The sequence below is a fragment of the Pyrgilauda ruficollis genome, unplaced genomic scaffold (assembly GCF_017590135.1).
Source record: "Pyrgilauda ruficollis isolate IOZ18807 unplaced genomic scaffold, ASM1759013v1 scaffold54, whole genome shotgun sequence".
Lineage (NCBI taxonomy): Eukaryota > Metazoa > Chordata > Aves > Passeriformes > Passeridae > Pyrgilauda > Pyrgilauda ruficollis.
The window spans coordinates 8124601-8138050 of NW_024527044.1; the positions used below are offsets into that span (position 1 = coordinate 8124601).

Sequence of the window (13450 nt, forward strand, 5' to 3'; positions counted from 1 at the left end):
TTAAAACCAATTTGTGAGGTTCTGTCCCATTGCACATTCACTGGGTTTTATCATTGCTGCAAATTGCAGGTGCTTTTATGCAAAGGTGGGATATGAAGGGGACTTTGCTGCCTCTCTCCTTCCCCATCACTTCCAAGAAAAGCTGAAACCTCCTTGTGAACAGCAGAACATGTTTGGAATGCTGGAGATCGATAAAAGACCATGTATAGGATGGAAGGATGTGGAGGACCTGCTCAGGCTGGGATGTGAAGCTGTCAGCAATTTAGGAAAAAAACACTTCTAATAGACTGGAAAAAAAAATCTCTTTCCTTTTTCTTTGCCATTGACTTGCAAGGGATTAATTTTGATTATTTATAAGACTCAGGCGGTTTTGTAGGCAGCATTTTCTGGATAGTCCCCAAACACTTCTCTCATCACAAAATCCTAAAATAGTTTGGGTTGGAATGAACCTTAAATCCTACCCCACCCCCTGCCATGGCAGGGACAACTTCCACTATCCCAGGTTCCTCCAAGGCCTGTCCATCCTGGCCTTGGACACTTCCAGGGATCCAGGAGCAGCCACAGCTTCCCTGGGCACCCTGTGCCAGGGGCTCAGTGGTTCTGTCCCAGAAGTTTGACAGCACCTGAGGACAGGCTGAGCTCTCTGTGGGTGCTCTTAGTAAAAATAAAATTAGTTAAAATTAGACTAAAATAAATTAGTCCAGCTAATCTGTAAGATTCAAAAGCCCAGAGCTATCCCACAACGTCTAATGATAATGAAGGAGCGAATCTCTTCCTCTGGGGTTCAACTTCCCAAGGGGATCAGCACCTTCCAATACCACATCTCCACTTGGCATCTGAACTTAGCAAACAGCTGAGCCGAGTGTGACCCAGCAGTGTGGAATATCTGTGTTTTCCAGAGGACTATGGCTCTTCTTGGCCAAATCCTGCCTCCTTCATTTCGTTTCTCCACCCTCTGCCTCCCTCCCTGTCTCATTGGGACATCTCCCGTGTCACAGACATATTTTCTGGAAAAATCCCCTTGCCCAGGATTCTTCTCCCGGGAAGCTGAGAAGCCTCAGAGAAAAAGGAAAACAAATTATTATCTCATTGCTTCTCCTGTGTTTTGCTGCTTTGGAATGTGGTTGGAGATTGATGGTCCAACAGGTGATTGTTTCATTGGTTAAATTATTATCTCATTGCTTCTCCTGTGTTTTGCTGCTTTGGAATGTGGTTGGAGATTGATGGTCCAACAGGTGATTGTTTCATTGGTTTCATATTAATTGTTTTGACTCATTGGCCAATCAGGGCCAAGCAGTGTCGAGGCTCTGGAGAGAGTCACAAGTTTCATTATTATCTTTTTAGCCTTTTGTAAGTATCCTTTCTGTATTCTTTAGTATAGTGTTGTATAGTATTCTTTAATATAATATAGTATCATAAAATAATAAATTATCCTTCTAAGAACATGGAGTCAGATTCATCATTCCTTCCTTCATTGGGGCACCCCACAAATGCAATACTCCTGTTGGTCCCTGTGTCCACGTCAGTGACACTGAGCAGGTTGGCCTCAGAAAAAAGAGTGAAGTGGCAGTTCTGACTTTTATTTTCAAAAATCTTCTCTCAGGCTAATTTAACTGCTATTGAAAAGATTAATAAAAGGAGACAATACCCCAGAAACACCACCTGTGTTCCAGCCCTGGAACGAGCAACCCTGAGATGTGCTTCACTGTCTACACCCTCAGTGAAGAAAGGTTTTCCCCTTATGGCTGTTTCCTTTTCAATCCAGTCCTGGTAGCTGTAAACAGGTGTTAAAATCCTGTGGTTTGGGTTTCCTCCACTGATGATGCCGACCTGGAACCACTTCACGGTGTTCCAGTAGCTGCAGACCAGAGGTCCCCCGCTGTCCACCTGTGGCAGAAGCAGGAATGTTACAGCTGGAAACAACCTCAGGTCCCTCAGAGCAGCCTGAGTGGGAAAATCAATCTCTGTCTCAGGTTTGTGAGGATTTGGGGAGGGGAAAAAATGGAATTTGAATTAGAAATTTCGCAGCTCAGCACTGAGATCCTGCAGAATAAATACATACAGGAGGCAAGAGGAAGAGATCAGTCCCAAGCTCTGGCTCAGTGCACTGAGCCCCTGTCATTCCCAGCCTTTTCCACATGCTCCTGAGGCCCCAGGAGGATACCTGGGACCTGTCAGCAAGAGACACCAGCCCAGAGAGAAAAGGAGCATTTGCTGTGACTGCTCACCCAGTCCTTGTCTCCTCTGCAGAGCTGCTGCATGGAGGTGCTGGGTACCTGCCACTGTGAATTTTGGGGGCTGGCAGCCAGGAACTGGGCAGCAGACAAACAATAATCCTGACAAATCCTTCTTGCAGCCACAGTCACTTTCCTGAAAACTTTCCTGCTGCTGCAAGGACAACCATCACTCACCCAGCCTGGGCAAGTCTTCAAATGCAGGTTTGCAGCCCCCTCAAAAAGAGGAATATTCTCCTTTTGGCTGCTGTAGCTGGAGCACCAAGAGCACATCCAGCTCTGGAATCTCTGGACACAAACCCAGGGATAAGAGAAAGCAGCACAAAATCCACTCAAGGCAGGTGCAACACTTTTCTGAGGAAAGGCTGTGTTTATGTTTTCTGAGGAAAGGCTGAGCTGGAGGTGTTTATCTGGAGAAGAGAAGGATCCAGGGAGAGCTCAGAGCCTCTTCCAGGGCCTAAAGGGGCTCCAGGAGAGCTGGAGAGGGACCTGGGACAAGGGATGGAGGGACAGGACACAGGAAATGGCTTCCCACTGCCACAGGGCAGGGATGGATGGGATATTGGGAAGGAATTCTTAGTTGTGAGGGTGGGGAGGCCCTGGAACAGGGTGCCCAGAGAAGCTGTGGCTGCCCCGGTTTCTCTGGAAGTGTCCAAGGTCAGGCTGGACAGGGCTTGGAGCAACCTGGGATAGTGGAAGGTACTAGGGAATTTTAAGATCCTTCCAAGCCAAACCATTGTGGGATTCCAGGACATCTTCAGTGCTGTGCTTCCTCCCTGCTATAAAGAAATTTCCTTCCACAGTGGGCTCGAATCTTTTTTCCACCTTTTCTAACCAGCACTTGTGGTAAACAAATTCAATACAAATCCATTTCCCAAGACAGCAAACTTTACTGGGAAACGTTGTCCTTCCCTGTTTGCACACTACTTTGGGAAACATCTTTGTCATTAATGGATGAAACCCCTTCTGCCAGCAGCTACCCTGAGCTAACACACATTAATTAACGAGCAAGGAAGGGGATGAAGTTCCCTGTGCAGCTCATCAGCACTCACTGAAGTTTATGGATGAATTCCCATTCTAGTAGCTGGAGGGCTCTGGTCATTAATATTCTTATCTTTTTTTCTTTCTCCTTTTTCTTTTTTTTTTTTTTTTTTTTTTTTTTTTTTTGGTTTGGGTTTCCTCCACTGATGATGCCGACCTGGAACCACTTCACGGTGTTCCAGTAGCTGCAGACCAGAGGTCCCCCGCTGTCCACCTGTGGCAGAAGCAGGAATGTTACAGCTGGAAACAACCTCAGGTCCCTCAGAGCAGCCTGAGTGGGAAAATCAATCTCTGTCTCAGGTTTGTGAGGATTTGGGGAGGGGAAAAAATGGAATTTGAATTAGAAATTTCGCAGCTCAGCACTGAGATCCTGCAGAATAAATACATACAGGAGGCAAGAGGAAGAGATCAGTCCCAAGCTCTGGCTCAGTGCACTGAGCCCCTGTCATTCCCAGCCTTTTCCACATGCTCCTGAGGCCCCAGGAGGATACCTGGGACCTGTCAGCAAGAGACACCAGCCCAGAGAGAAAAGGAGCATTTGCTGTGACTGCTCACCCAGTCCTTGTCTCCTCTGCAGAGCTGCTGCATGGAGGTGCTGGGTACCTGCCACTGTGAATTTTGGGGGCTGGCAGCCAGGAACTGGGCAGCAGACAAACAATAATCCTGACAAATCCTTCTTGCAGCCACAGTCACTTTCCTGAAAACTTTCCTGCTGCTGCAAGGACAACCATCACTCACCCAGCCTGGGCAAGTCTTCAAATGCAGGTTTGCAGCCCCCTCAAAAAGAGGAATATTCTCCTTTTGGCTGCTGTAGCTGGAGCACCAAGAGCACATCCAGCTCTGGAATCTCTGGACACAAACCCAGGGATAAGAGAAAGCAGCACAAAATCCACCCAAGGCAGGTGCAACACCTTTCTGAGGAAAGGCTGTGTGAGAGCTGGAGGTGTTTATCTGGAGAAGAGAAGGATCCAGGGAGAGCTCAGAGCCTCTTCCAGGGCCTAAAGGTGCTCCAGGAGAGCTGGAGAGGGACCTGGGACAAGGGATGGAGGGACAGGACACAGGAAATGGCTTCCCACTGCCACAGGGCAGGGATGGATGGGATATTGGGAAGGAATTCTTAGTTGTGAGGGTGGTGAGGCCCTGGCACAGGGTGCCCAGAGAAGCTGTGGCTGCCCCTGGATCTCTGGAAGTGTCCAAGGTCAGGCTGGACAGGGCTTGGAGCAACCTGGGATAGTGGAAGGTACTAGGGAATTTTAAGATCCTTCCAAGCCAAACCATTGTGGGATTCCAGGACATCTTCAGTGCTGTGCTTCATCCCTGCTATAAAGAAATTTCCTTCCACAGTGGGCTCGAATCTTTTTTCCACCTTTTCTAACCAGCACTTGTGGTAAACAAATTCAATACAAATCCATTTCCCAAGACAGCAAACTTTACTGGGAAACGTTGTCCTTCCCTGTTTGCACACTACTTTGGGAAACATCTTTGTCATTAATGGATGAAACCCCTTTTTTTTTTTTTCTTTTTTTTTTTTTTTTTTTTTTTTTTTTTTTTAGTTCAGTATTCATTCAGCAGGTAAAAATTAAGATAAATGCAGAGGAAATGTTTGTAGAATCACAGAATATGCTGAGCTGGAAAGGACTAACAAAGACCAGAGATTTAAGAGATTTAGGCTGGAAAAGACCTTTCACATTGTTGAGTCCAAACATAAATTTTTTTTTTTTTTTTTTTAGTTCAGTATTCATTCAGCAGGTAAAAATTAAGATAAATGCAGAGGAAATGTTTGTAGAATCACAGAATATGCTGAGCTGGAAAGGACTAACAAAGACCAGAGATTTAAGAGATTTAGGCTGGAAAAGACCTTTCACATTGTTGAGTCCAAACATAAAATCAACACTGTTAGTTGTTATTATAGCCACATCCTTGCATCTCAAGCAGTGCTGCCGGACCCTCTTCAAACTCAGCATCTAAAAGAGGTTTCCCGACTCCATTTGAGCCAAGAATTCCTGAGAAAACCACAGAGGTGACCATGGAGCCGCGCGTTGTGGTCGTCCTTGGCGGTGGCATCCTGTTGGGATGAATGAGCATCCACACATGATTCCATTCCCGGGGATTTCACTGAGGATCCCCTCGGGGCAGAAAGGGGTGAGGGCATTATCCTGGGGGTGAGAAGAAAGAGCTGGGAGCCTCGCACACGGGGATAACGACAACGGGAGCCCTGGATGCTCAAAAAAGGAGTTTTTCAGCACTGGCTGAGCCCCTGCACAGATCAGTTTCAGCTCCAGTTTGGAGGCTGTTCACACTTGTAAAGGATCTTCCTTCCCGGAGCAGCAGTGAATTCCTGATGCCGTGTGATTGTCCCCGCGGGAATTGTCGCATTGAGGTCAGGGCTGGGAAAGCTGCATTGGGGAAAGGATGCCCGAGGCCCGAGGTGTCAGCAGAGCCAGAGATCCCCATTTAAACCCTGCTTCCCTCTCCAACCAGATCCTCTCTTCCCCTCTTTTCCCCTTTAACCACGTCCGTTTGGTGTCGGAACCCAGGACATTCCTCTGGCTGCCCTGGATGATTGGAGACCCTGGCAAGGGGCACAGAGACCTTGGCATGGAGTCAAAAACACCTCTGCCTTCAATTTTAGTCCATGGAAAAAATTACCAACTTTGTGTGAAGATTTACAAGCCACAAGAGTTTGAGCAGAATGATAGTTAATTTGTCACAGGGTGAAAAAGTAGAATTTTGAGGGTTTTAGAATGGGGGTTCAAGAGGCAAGATGGAGGAATCTGGGCGTCTCCTGTCCTTCTTCTTCTTGTCCTCCATCTTCTGCTGGGATGGTGACACTTCTGGATTGGTTTAGAATATAGACAGACTGTCTAACACAGGTGATAGGTATTGGAAAATTATTGTAAATAAAGTACATGTAGTTCTTAGTATAAAAAGTTAACACCACCCCAAGGGCAGGCACTATGCCACAACCAGACCTGCAGGACAGATCTCAGCAGGTCAGAGAAAGAATGTAATAGATAAGAAAAAATAACCTTGAAAAGCAGAACAGATGAATCTCGAGTTCTTCTTTGGTCATGGGGCTGGGAAAAAAAGAGACTTTCTAACACCTCGGGGTCATCTCAACCTCAGAAAACCAAGAGTTTGGTTCCCTGCCCGGTTGGTGGAGACATGGGGATGTTTGGGGGATCAGTGTTTTAAAACTTGGGCAGAGAGGGAGTTCAGGAATGCTCTGAGCAGCCCAGGCAGCAGCTGCAAATCCATTTCCCTAATCCACAAACCCTGGGACCCAAATCCTGATCTCTTTCCACACGGGCTGAGCTGCTCTGCTTGCTGGGTACTACTTCTCACATGCCATTTCTTTTAACTTCAGCTATTTAACATGAGAATTTTATCACAAAATGGGCCAAATCATCCTCTCCGTGTGATAATCTCACATAATTACAGCAGCAGCCCGGATGAATCAGGAGCCTGGTTTTTATAGGACTAAAGATGGAGAAAATAAACTCAGTCCTCGGACACTTCTGAATATCCCTGTATCCACCTTAAGCCTTCAGGAACGCCGGCCCAAGGTTTTCCATCCTTGTGTAGGAGAGGGTGTGGGAGGAGCGAGGTTTTGAGTGCTGGGACAATTATCTCAGCTCTGTGATGCTTCCAGTAACGCTAATTTAATGAACGCTCAGGTTAATGACTCTGAGGATGGAAGAATTATTAAAGGCTGCCTTTTCAGGCTCCTGTATCCTGGTGCTGAAACAATCCTGGTCAGCAACACACACCAGATACCTGCTCCTGCTTTTCCTTCTAAGTGCCAAGTTTCTGGATGGGAAAAGCCAAACTAAAAATAGCAGCTTTGCTTCTGTTTCATGTTTCTTGTCATCTCGAAGATGAGTGAAAAGCAAACGCAACAAATCAGATCTGGTGCTGAATTCCTGCCTTAAACAAGTTAATCCTCCCATTAGGAGAGGTGAAAGCAATGATACATTCACTGATAAATAGCTGTGGGTTGTATAAAATCTGTCACTGCCTAACAAGGTGCTTTATTCACTGAAGCTGACCAAAAATTTCATCTTTTTCACTGCAGCCAAAACCTTTTTTTTTTTTTTTTTTTTTTTTGTGAGCATCAGGAGTCTTTCTGCTGCCTTTAGTGGGCTTTGGATCAAAAGTGTAATCTCTCTTTTACATTTGTATTCGTGTCTGCAGCACAGTCATTGATCAGAACAAACATGTTCAGCCACATAAATCTTCCGAGGTGGGAGAAGGTCTGGGGGTGGGAGAACAACTCATCTGATCCTCATTAGGTGGATGCACAATCCCTGCAAGTCGTTGCTGGTTTCATTTTCATGTTGGCGAGCTCTGTGCAAATTGGGGGCAATCAGCACAGGAATAACAACACTGGGAATAACAACAGTGCCCATCAGAGCTGCCCTGGCTGCTGGAGGCAGAGGCTTTGGCAAACATCATTTGTCCAGATGTTTCCAGCTGTCTTTAAAGCAGGAGGAAAGAGGTTGTGGCCACGTTTATGTGCAAGTATCAGAAAGGCACCAGGTAATACAGGGCAGCTGGACTCCTCCCACACAAACCCTTTGAGAACCTTCAGCTCCTCTGTCCCTCCATCCCCTGGCTGGAAAATGGGAGAAGATGACCCAAATTCACCCACTGTGATGTCAGCAGGGCCATTAGTGACTGCAGTGGCACAGACAGTGCAGATGCCTCTGGCCCAAGCCCTGTGGCCCAGACTCCTGTCTCTGGCTGTCATCTGCAGCAAGTGCTCAGGGGAGGAGGAGGAGGAGGAACAGGACAAGTATTTACAGAGTTGTATTTACATCCCAGTGGTTAATGGCCTCAGAGAGATCTTCATCCAGGAAATTGCCTAATTGCTTTTTGAATCCATTTATCCCTTAGGATAAATACCCACAACATCCTGGTCAGAGACTCCCATAGTTTAATTATCTGATGGAAGAAAAAACACTTCCTTCTCTTTGTTTTAGGTCTGCTGCCTGATAAGGCCATCTGACACCCCTCCTTCATGTGCTTGGAGCAGCAGTGACACCAGGACAGCTCTTGACTTGTCTCCATGCTGCCCATGAGGTTGGGAATGTGTCACATCCCCATCAGACATCTCTCCTGCAATCCTCAGAGTCTTGCTCCGCTATTCCCTGTGCTGCCAGGAGCTCTTCCATGTCCCTGTTCATCCTTCCTGATCCACTTCCCTCCTTTTCTGAAATTACCACTCCTTTCTCAGATGGAATGGACGGGAATCACACACAGAGAGGCTCCCAGGAGTCATGCCCTGGCACAACACATTTGCTTTGCCACTTATTCCTGTCCTAATAATTCCTAATGCTCTCATTGCCCTTTTGACCTCCCCGGAGCCTCAAGCTGATGTTTTTGAAGGACTACCCATAGTTCTTCTGACATGGTAATAGCTAAATTAGAGCCTATTATGGCCAGTGTACAGCTGGAATTGCTTCTCCATATATCCATTACTTTTTCTTTATCAATAACGAGCTGCAGCTGCTGTTTGAACCCCCAGTCACTGAGAATAAATTGCACCTGCTGCACCTCTGCACAGCCACCTTTCACTTTGACCCCTTTGAATAACGCTGTGGCTTTGGCCAACTTGGTCATCTTGGCATTTTCCCTCCTGGAACATCAAAATTCCTTGCATGGATGCCAACAAAACTATCCCTGTAAGTTCTTTCTCTGTTCAAATCCCTTCCACTCCATGACAGCCCAGTTTCTCCAGGAACCCCTGGTGAGGAATCTCCTTGCAAGAGTTTTGGGAATCTCAGAACATGTTAGATGGTTGAACCACCCTCTTCCACGGGGTTGGCAATTCCTTTAAAGAATTTGTATGTGCCTGTGAGTCACTGCTTCCCCTCAAAGCTGTCACTGAATGAGAAATGGCTCCTCTGAGTCATCACAGCCATTCCCCACGCCCAGGGCAAGCTGGGATTTCATGTTCATCTGGACCCAGAGGTGTTCTGCTCCCCACCAGGCACAGAAAGCCAAGCTGGACTCCCAAACATCTTCAGTCTGAGAGAATAAAATCTGTGACCCAGAGGAAGAAAGCACAAGAGACACCCAACATCATCCTCATCATCACGCCAGGGTCTTGCATGGGGAATTAATTTCTCACAGATTAAGGAATGAAGCCACCAGACCCTGCACGTGCTCACTTGTCTGTGCACAAAATGAAATGATAAAGTGATGAAAGCCCTAAAAAACTCATGAAAAAGTGTTCTGTTTCTTGTGAGCTGCACATCAAAGGACCCTTCAGAAGAAAACTGGAGGGACTGCAAATGCAGAAACACCTCTCCACTGCTTTGTTCTGGGGCTTCCCAGGGCACCTTCCTGCTTGAAGCAATCTGTCCCTTGGGGAAAAGAAACACCTCATGGTGGTAGCAATAGTTCAGTGATGGGAAATCCATGAAATGATAAGGAGTGGATCACTCTCTCTGACAGGAAAAGAGGAAACAGCCTCAAATTGCACCACAGGAGGTTTACATTGAATATTAGGAAAAATGTCTTCAGTGAAAGGGTTTTCCAGCCCTGGCACATCTGCCCAGGGCAGTGATGGAGTCACCAACCCTGGAAATGTCAGAAAACAGGTGGATGTGGCACCTGGGGACATGGTTTTGTGGTGGCCCTGGCAGTGCTGGGGGAATGGTTGGACTCGATGATCTCAGAGGGCTTTTCCAACCTCAGTGATTCTGTGATTCTATTTTTAAGGTAAGATGCTTAAATAATAAAGCACTTTTGTGCAGTTTGTAATAACTTTGGACTGAAATGTGGGTAGTTTTGACTCCTGGCCCCAGGGAACATCTGGCTGATAGGCAGAAGGACCTCAGAGCTCCTCTGGATGCTCCCCATCCCTAGAGACTGCAGCCAGACCATAATTTAACCACCTGTGTTCAGGTGTTTTGAGCAGCTTCAGGGACTGACCACACTATCCTGGTTTGTGCTCTTCTCCTTGAATCCATGACAACTGCCTATAAAAACACAGTTATCATTTGCAGGATTCTTTCCTTCAGAAAATTCTATTTCACGAGTCCTTCCTGGCAGTTTTGGGGCCATGTTTGGACCAGCAAAAGGAGGCAAAACGTTGTGAAAGGATGCCAGAGCTTTTCCAGTGCAAGCATCAAGCTCCCATTGCAGTCACTGGGGCAGAGTTTGAGGTGGGAGCAGTGGGATACCAGGGGATATCCTGGGATATCTAATAGGGAATTAAATGTAGACACTGTCCTGCCTTGGAGCCAAGTGTCCCTCTGTGAGTTAAACCCCTTCAGCTGGATTTCAGTTCATGGGGAGCAATAAACACACACAAAGGGCTTGATGTCATTTGAACACAGATGCTTAAATCAATCTCAGTGACTCCCATCACCAAGGGATGTTTTTTTTTCTCCCTGCTGATGGAAAGATGGTTCTGTAGATGCTGATGGTTATAAAATAGACATTTGTGAAATGGCTGGAAAACCCCATCCAGGTTTGCACAAGAACTTCTGCTTTTGCTCCAGCTCTGTGGGGTGAGAGCCTTGAGCATCCCAGAGGCTTTAAAGGGCATTTTTAGAGATAGGACAAGGGGGAATGGCTTTAACCTGAAAGAAAGCAGGGTTAGATGGGATATTGGGAAGGAATTGTTCCCTGGGATGGTGGGGAGGCCCTGGCACAGTGTGTCCAGAGAAGCTGTGGCTGCCCCTGGGTCCCTGGGAGTGTCCAAGGCCAAGCTGGATGGAACTTGGAGCCACCTGGGATAATGGAAAGTTGGAAGCAGGTGAGCTTTAAGGGCCCTTTAAACCCCAACCACTGTGTGATTTATGGCCAAAATCCCCCCTGCTGCAGGCTGTAGGAGGGGGTGGATACCTGCAGCCCAGGACTCACCTGAGCTGGAACCACCCCACTGCTCCTGGGGGTCACACAACGATTCCTTCCCCTGGAATCAGAGCAGGGCCTGCCCCCCCTTCATCTGCTGCTGAACTGTAGGTGACCTGTGACTCCAGCTGAACACACTTTGTCCTAATCACCACATCAGAGCTCCCCCCACAGCCCCTCTGAACTATAATTGGGCCATTTACTGAATTTTGCCTGGGCAGGGAAGGCACTGAAGGAGGCATTTGCTTTGTGAGCCCCTTATACTCTAATTATTGTTCAAGTTACCATTGCATCAGAGCCTAACAAAAGATGCTTAAGAAAGCAAGGAATGAGACATCAATTGTGGTTCATGGGGTCATGGAAGAAATGTAGCACACAAAAAAATAATACATAGGCCATCTCCAGTGTCTGTTCTTTAGCACTTGTACCCCCTGAACATCCATTAATGTTAATGTTTATGACTAAATAGAACTATAAGTCAATTACAGCTCCTGGTAGTGTTAATTCCCAGCCAATCCATATATTTGTCTGCAGAACTGCCAGGGAATTGGGATAGAATAGATTTTTCTTTTTAAGGGAATGGATTATTTTTTTTAGGTACAAATACTTGGGAGCTCTGCTATTCAATCTCCTTGAGTTATTAGAGGAACATGGCCAGTTATCCACAAATTAGGCTGGTCTGGTATGAGGGCAGCTGGTGAAATGTCTGAGCCTTTTTATTCCTGGCTTTTCTGTTCATGGGGTGGCCTCAAGCTGCACTGGGGGGGGTTCAGTTTGGACATCAGGAAGAATTTCTTCCACTATCCCAGGTTGCTCCAAGCCCTGTCCACCCTGGCCTTGGACAATTCTAGGGATGGAGCAGCCACAACTTCACCCATGCCAGGGCCTCACCACCCTCAGAGGGAAGAATTCCTTCCTAATATCCCATCTAAATATCTCTTCTTCTGGTTTAAAACCAGTCTCCTTTGTCCTGTCACTGTCTCCCCGTGTGAGAAGTTGTTCCCTCCACCACAGTTCACTAATTTGGATCCTGATGTGGATTATGTGGACTTACAGCCCCGAGTCCAGCAACTTTCTGCCTTAGCCTGGCTCTGGACATGGAAGCATGGATTCTGATCTTCAGCAATTCCCAGGAAAGGTTAATATCAGGCTTTTATTTCCTCTGTGTCCAGACTTCCTTAGGTTACAGCTACTGGAGGAAACTCAGCATCTCCAGGGTTTGTTCCCTGACCAGGAATCTCTGCCTTTCCCGAGCTTCTAATCCTTCCTGGCCTCTCCCCAGGGACTCATGGGTGACTTCTTATCCGTGCAAGAGCTGGAGCCTGGCAGCCCCCCAGGAGACAGCTGGATGGAGCAAACCAATGCCATGCCCAGGGCTGCTCTGTCTCCATGACAGAGACGAGGATGTGAAGGATTTGGGCATTTTGAGATCTGGTCTCACTCTCATCTGACACAAACCCTGCAATCCTTACAGGCAATCAAAGCTTCAGAGGCTGCACTGCCCACAGGGCAGATGGATTGTCCAGTTCTGTCCTTCACTCCAAGGGGGACTTTGAGGGGCTGGAGCATGTTCAGGGAATGGAATGGAGCTGGGGAAGGGGTTGGAGCACCAGGAGGGGCTGAGGGAGCTGGGAAAGGGGCTCAGCCTGGAGAAAAGGAGGCTCAGGGGGGACCTTGTGGCTCTGCACAACTCCTGACAGGAGGGGACAGCCAGGGGGGGTCAGGCTCTGCTCCAAGACAAGGAAAACCAGCCTCAAGCTGTGCCAGTGGAGGTTGAGATTGGATATTGGAAAAAATTTCTTCCCTGCAAGAATGCAGGCTGCCCAGGGAGGTTTGGAGTCCCCATCCCTGGAGGTGTCCAAGGAAGGTCTGGATGTGGCACTCAGTGCTCTGGGCTGGGGACAGGGTGGGAATTGGTCACAGGATGGACTTGATGATCTTGGAGGACTTTTCTAACCTAAATAATTCTGGGATTTTGCCAGAATCAGTGGTCCCTGCTGCAGGGGAAGCATCAGGTTCAGCCCTGTCCTGTCCCAGGCTATCATCAGGTTGCTGACCCAGCCTGGTGAGGTCAAAATGTGTCCCCCATGATTTTAAGAGCACTTCTCAGAAATCCAAGAAACAATCCAACAGCAAAATGCTTCCCCTCCAGCAAATCAGCAAAATCTGGTGGAAAGTCCCATCACTTGTTTCATCCCTGAAAAGTACAACTTCTATCCTCATCTCTGGTTTCGTCCCTTTATTCCAGTTCACAAAGCATCCCTGCCTGGTCAAGATCCCACTAAAGTCAGAGAGATCCTGAATTCTGA

General features: G+C 47.3%; 1 protein-coding gene across 1 annotated transcript in view; it reads right to left on the reverse strand.

Annotated features, from left to right (window-relative positions):
* PRSS55 (serine protease 55) overlaps positions 1 to 13450 on the reverse strand; it is a 60124-nt gene that overhangs the window by 39277 nt on the left and 7397 nt on the right. Inside the window, exons 5-6 of the mRNA XM_041480850.1 lie at positions 3433 to 3489; positions 1707 to 1887 (exon numbers count right to left, since the gene is read on the reverse strand). Coding sequence (XP_041336784.1) covers positions 1707 to 1887; positions 3433 to 3489 — 238 coding nt within the window. The remainder of the gene's footprint in view (positions 1 to 1706; positions 1888 to 3432; positions 3490 to 13450) is intronic.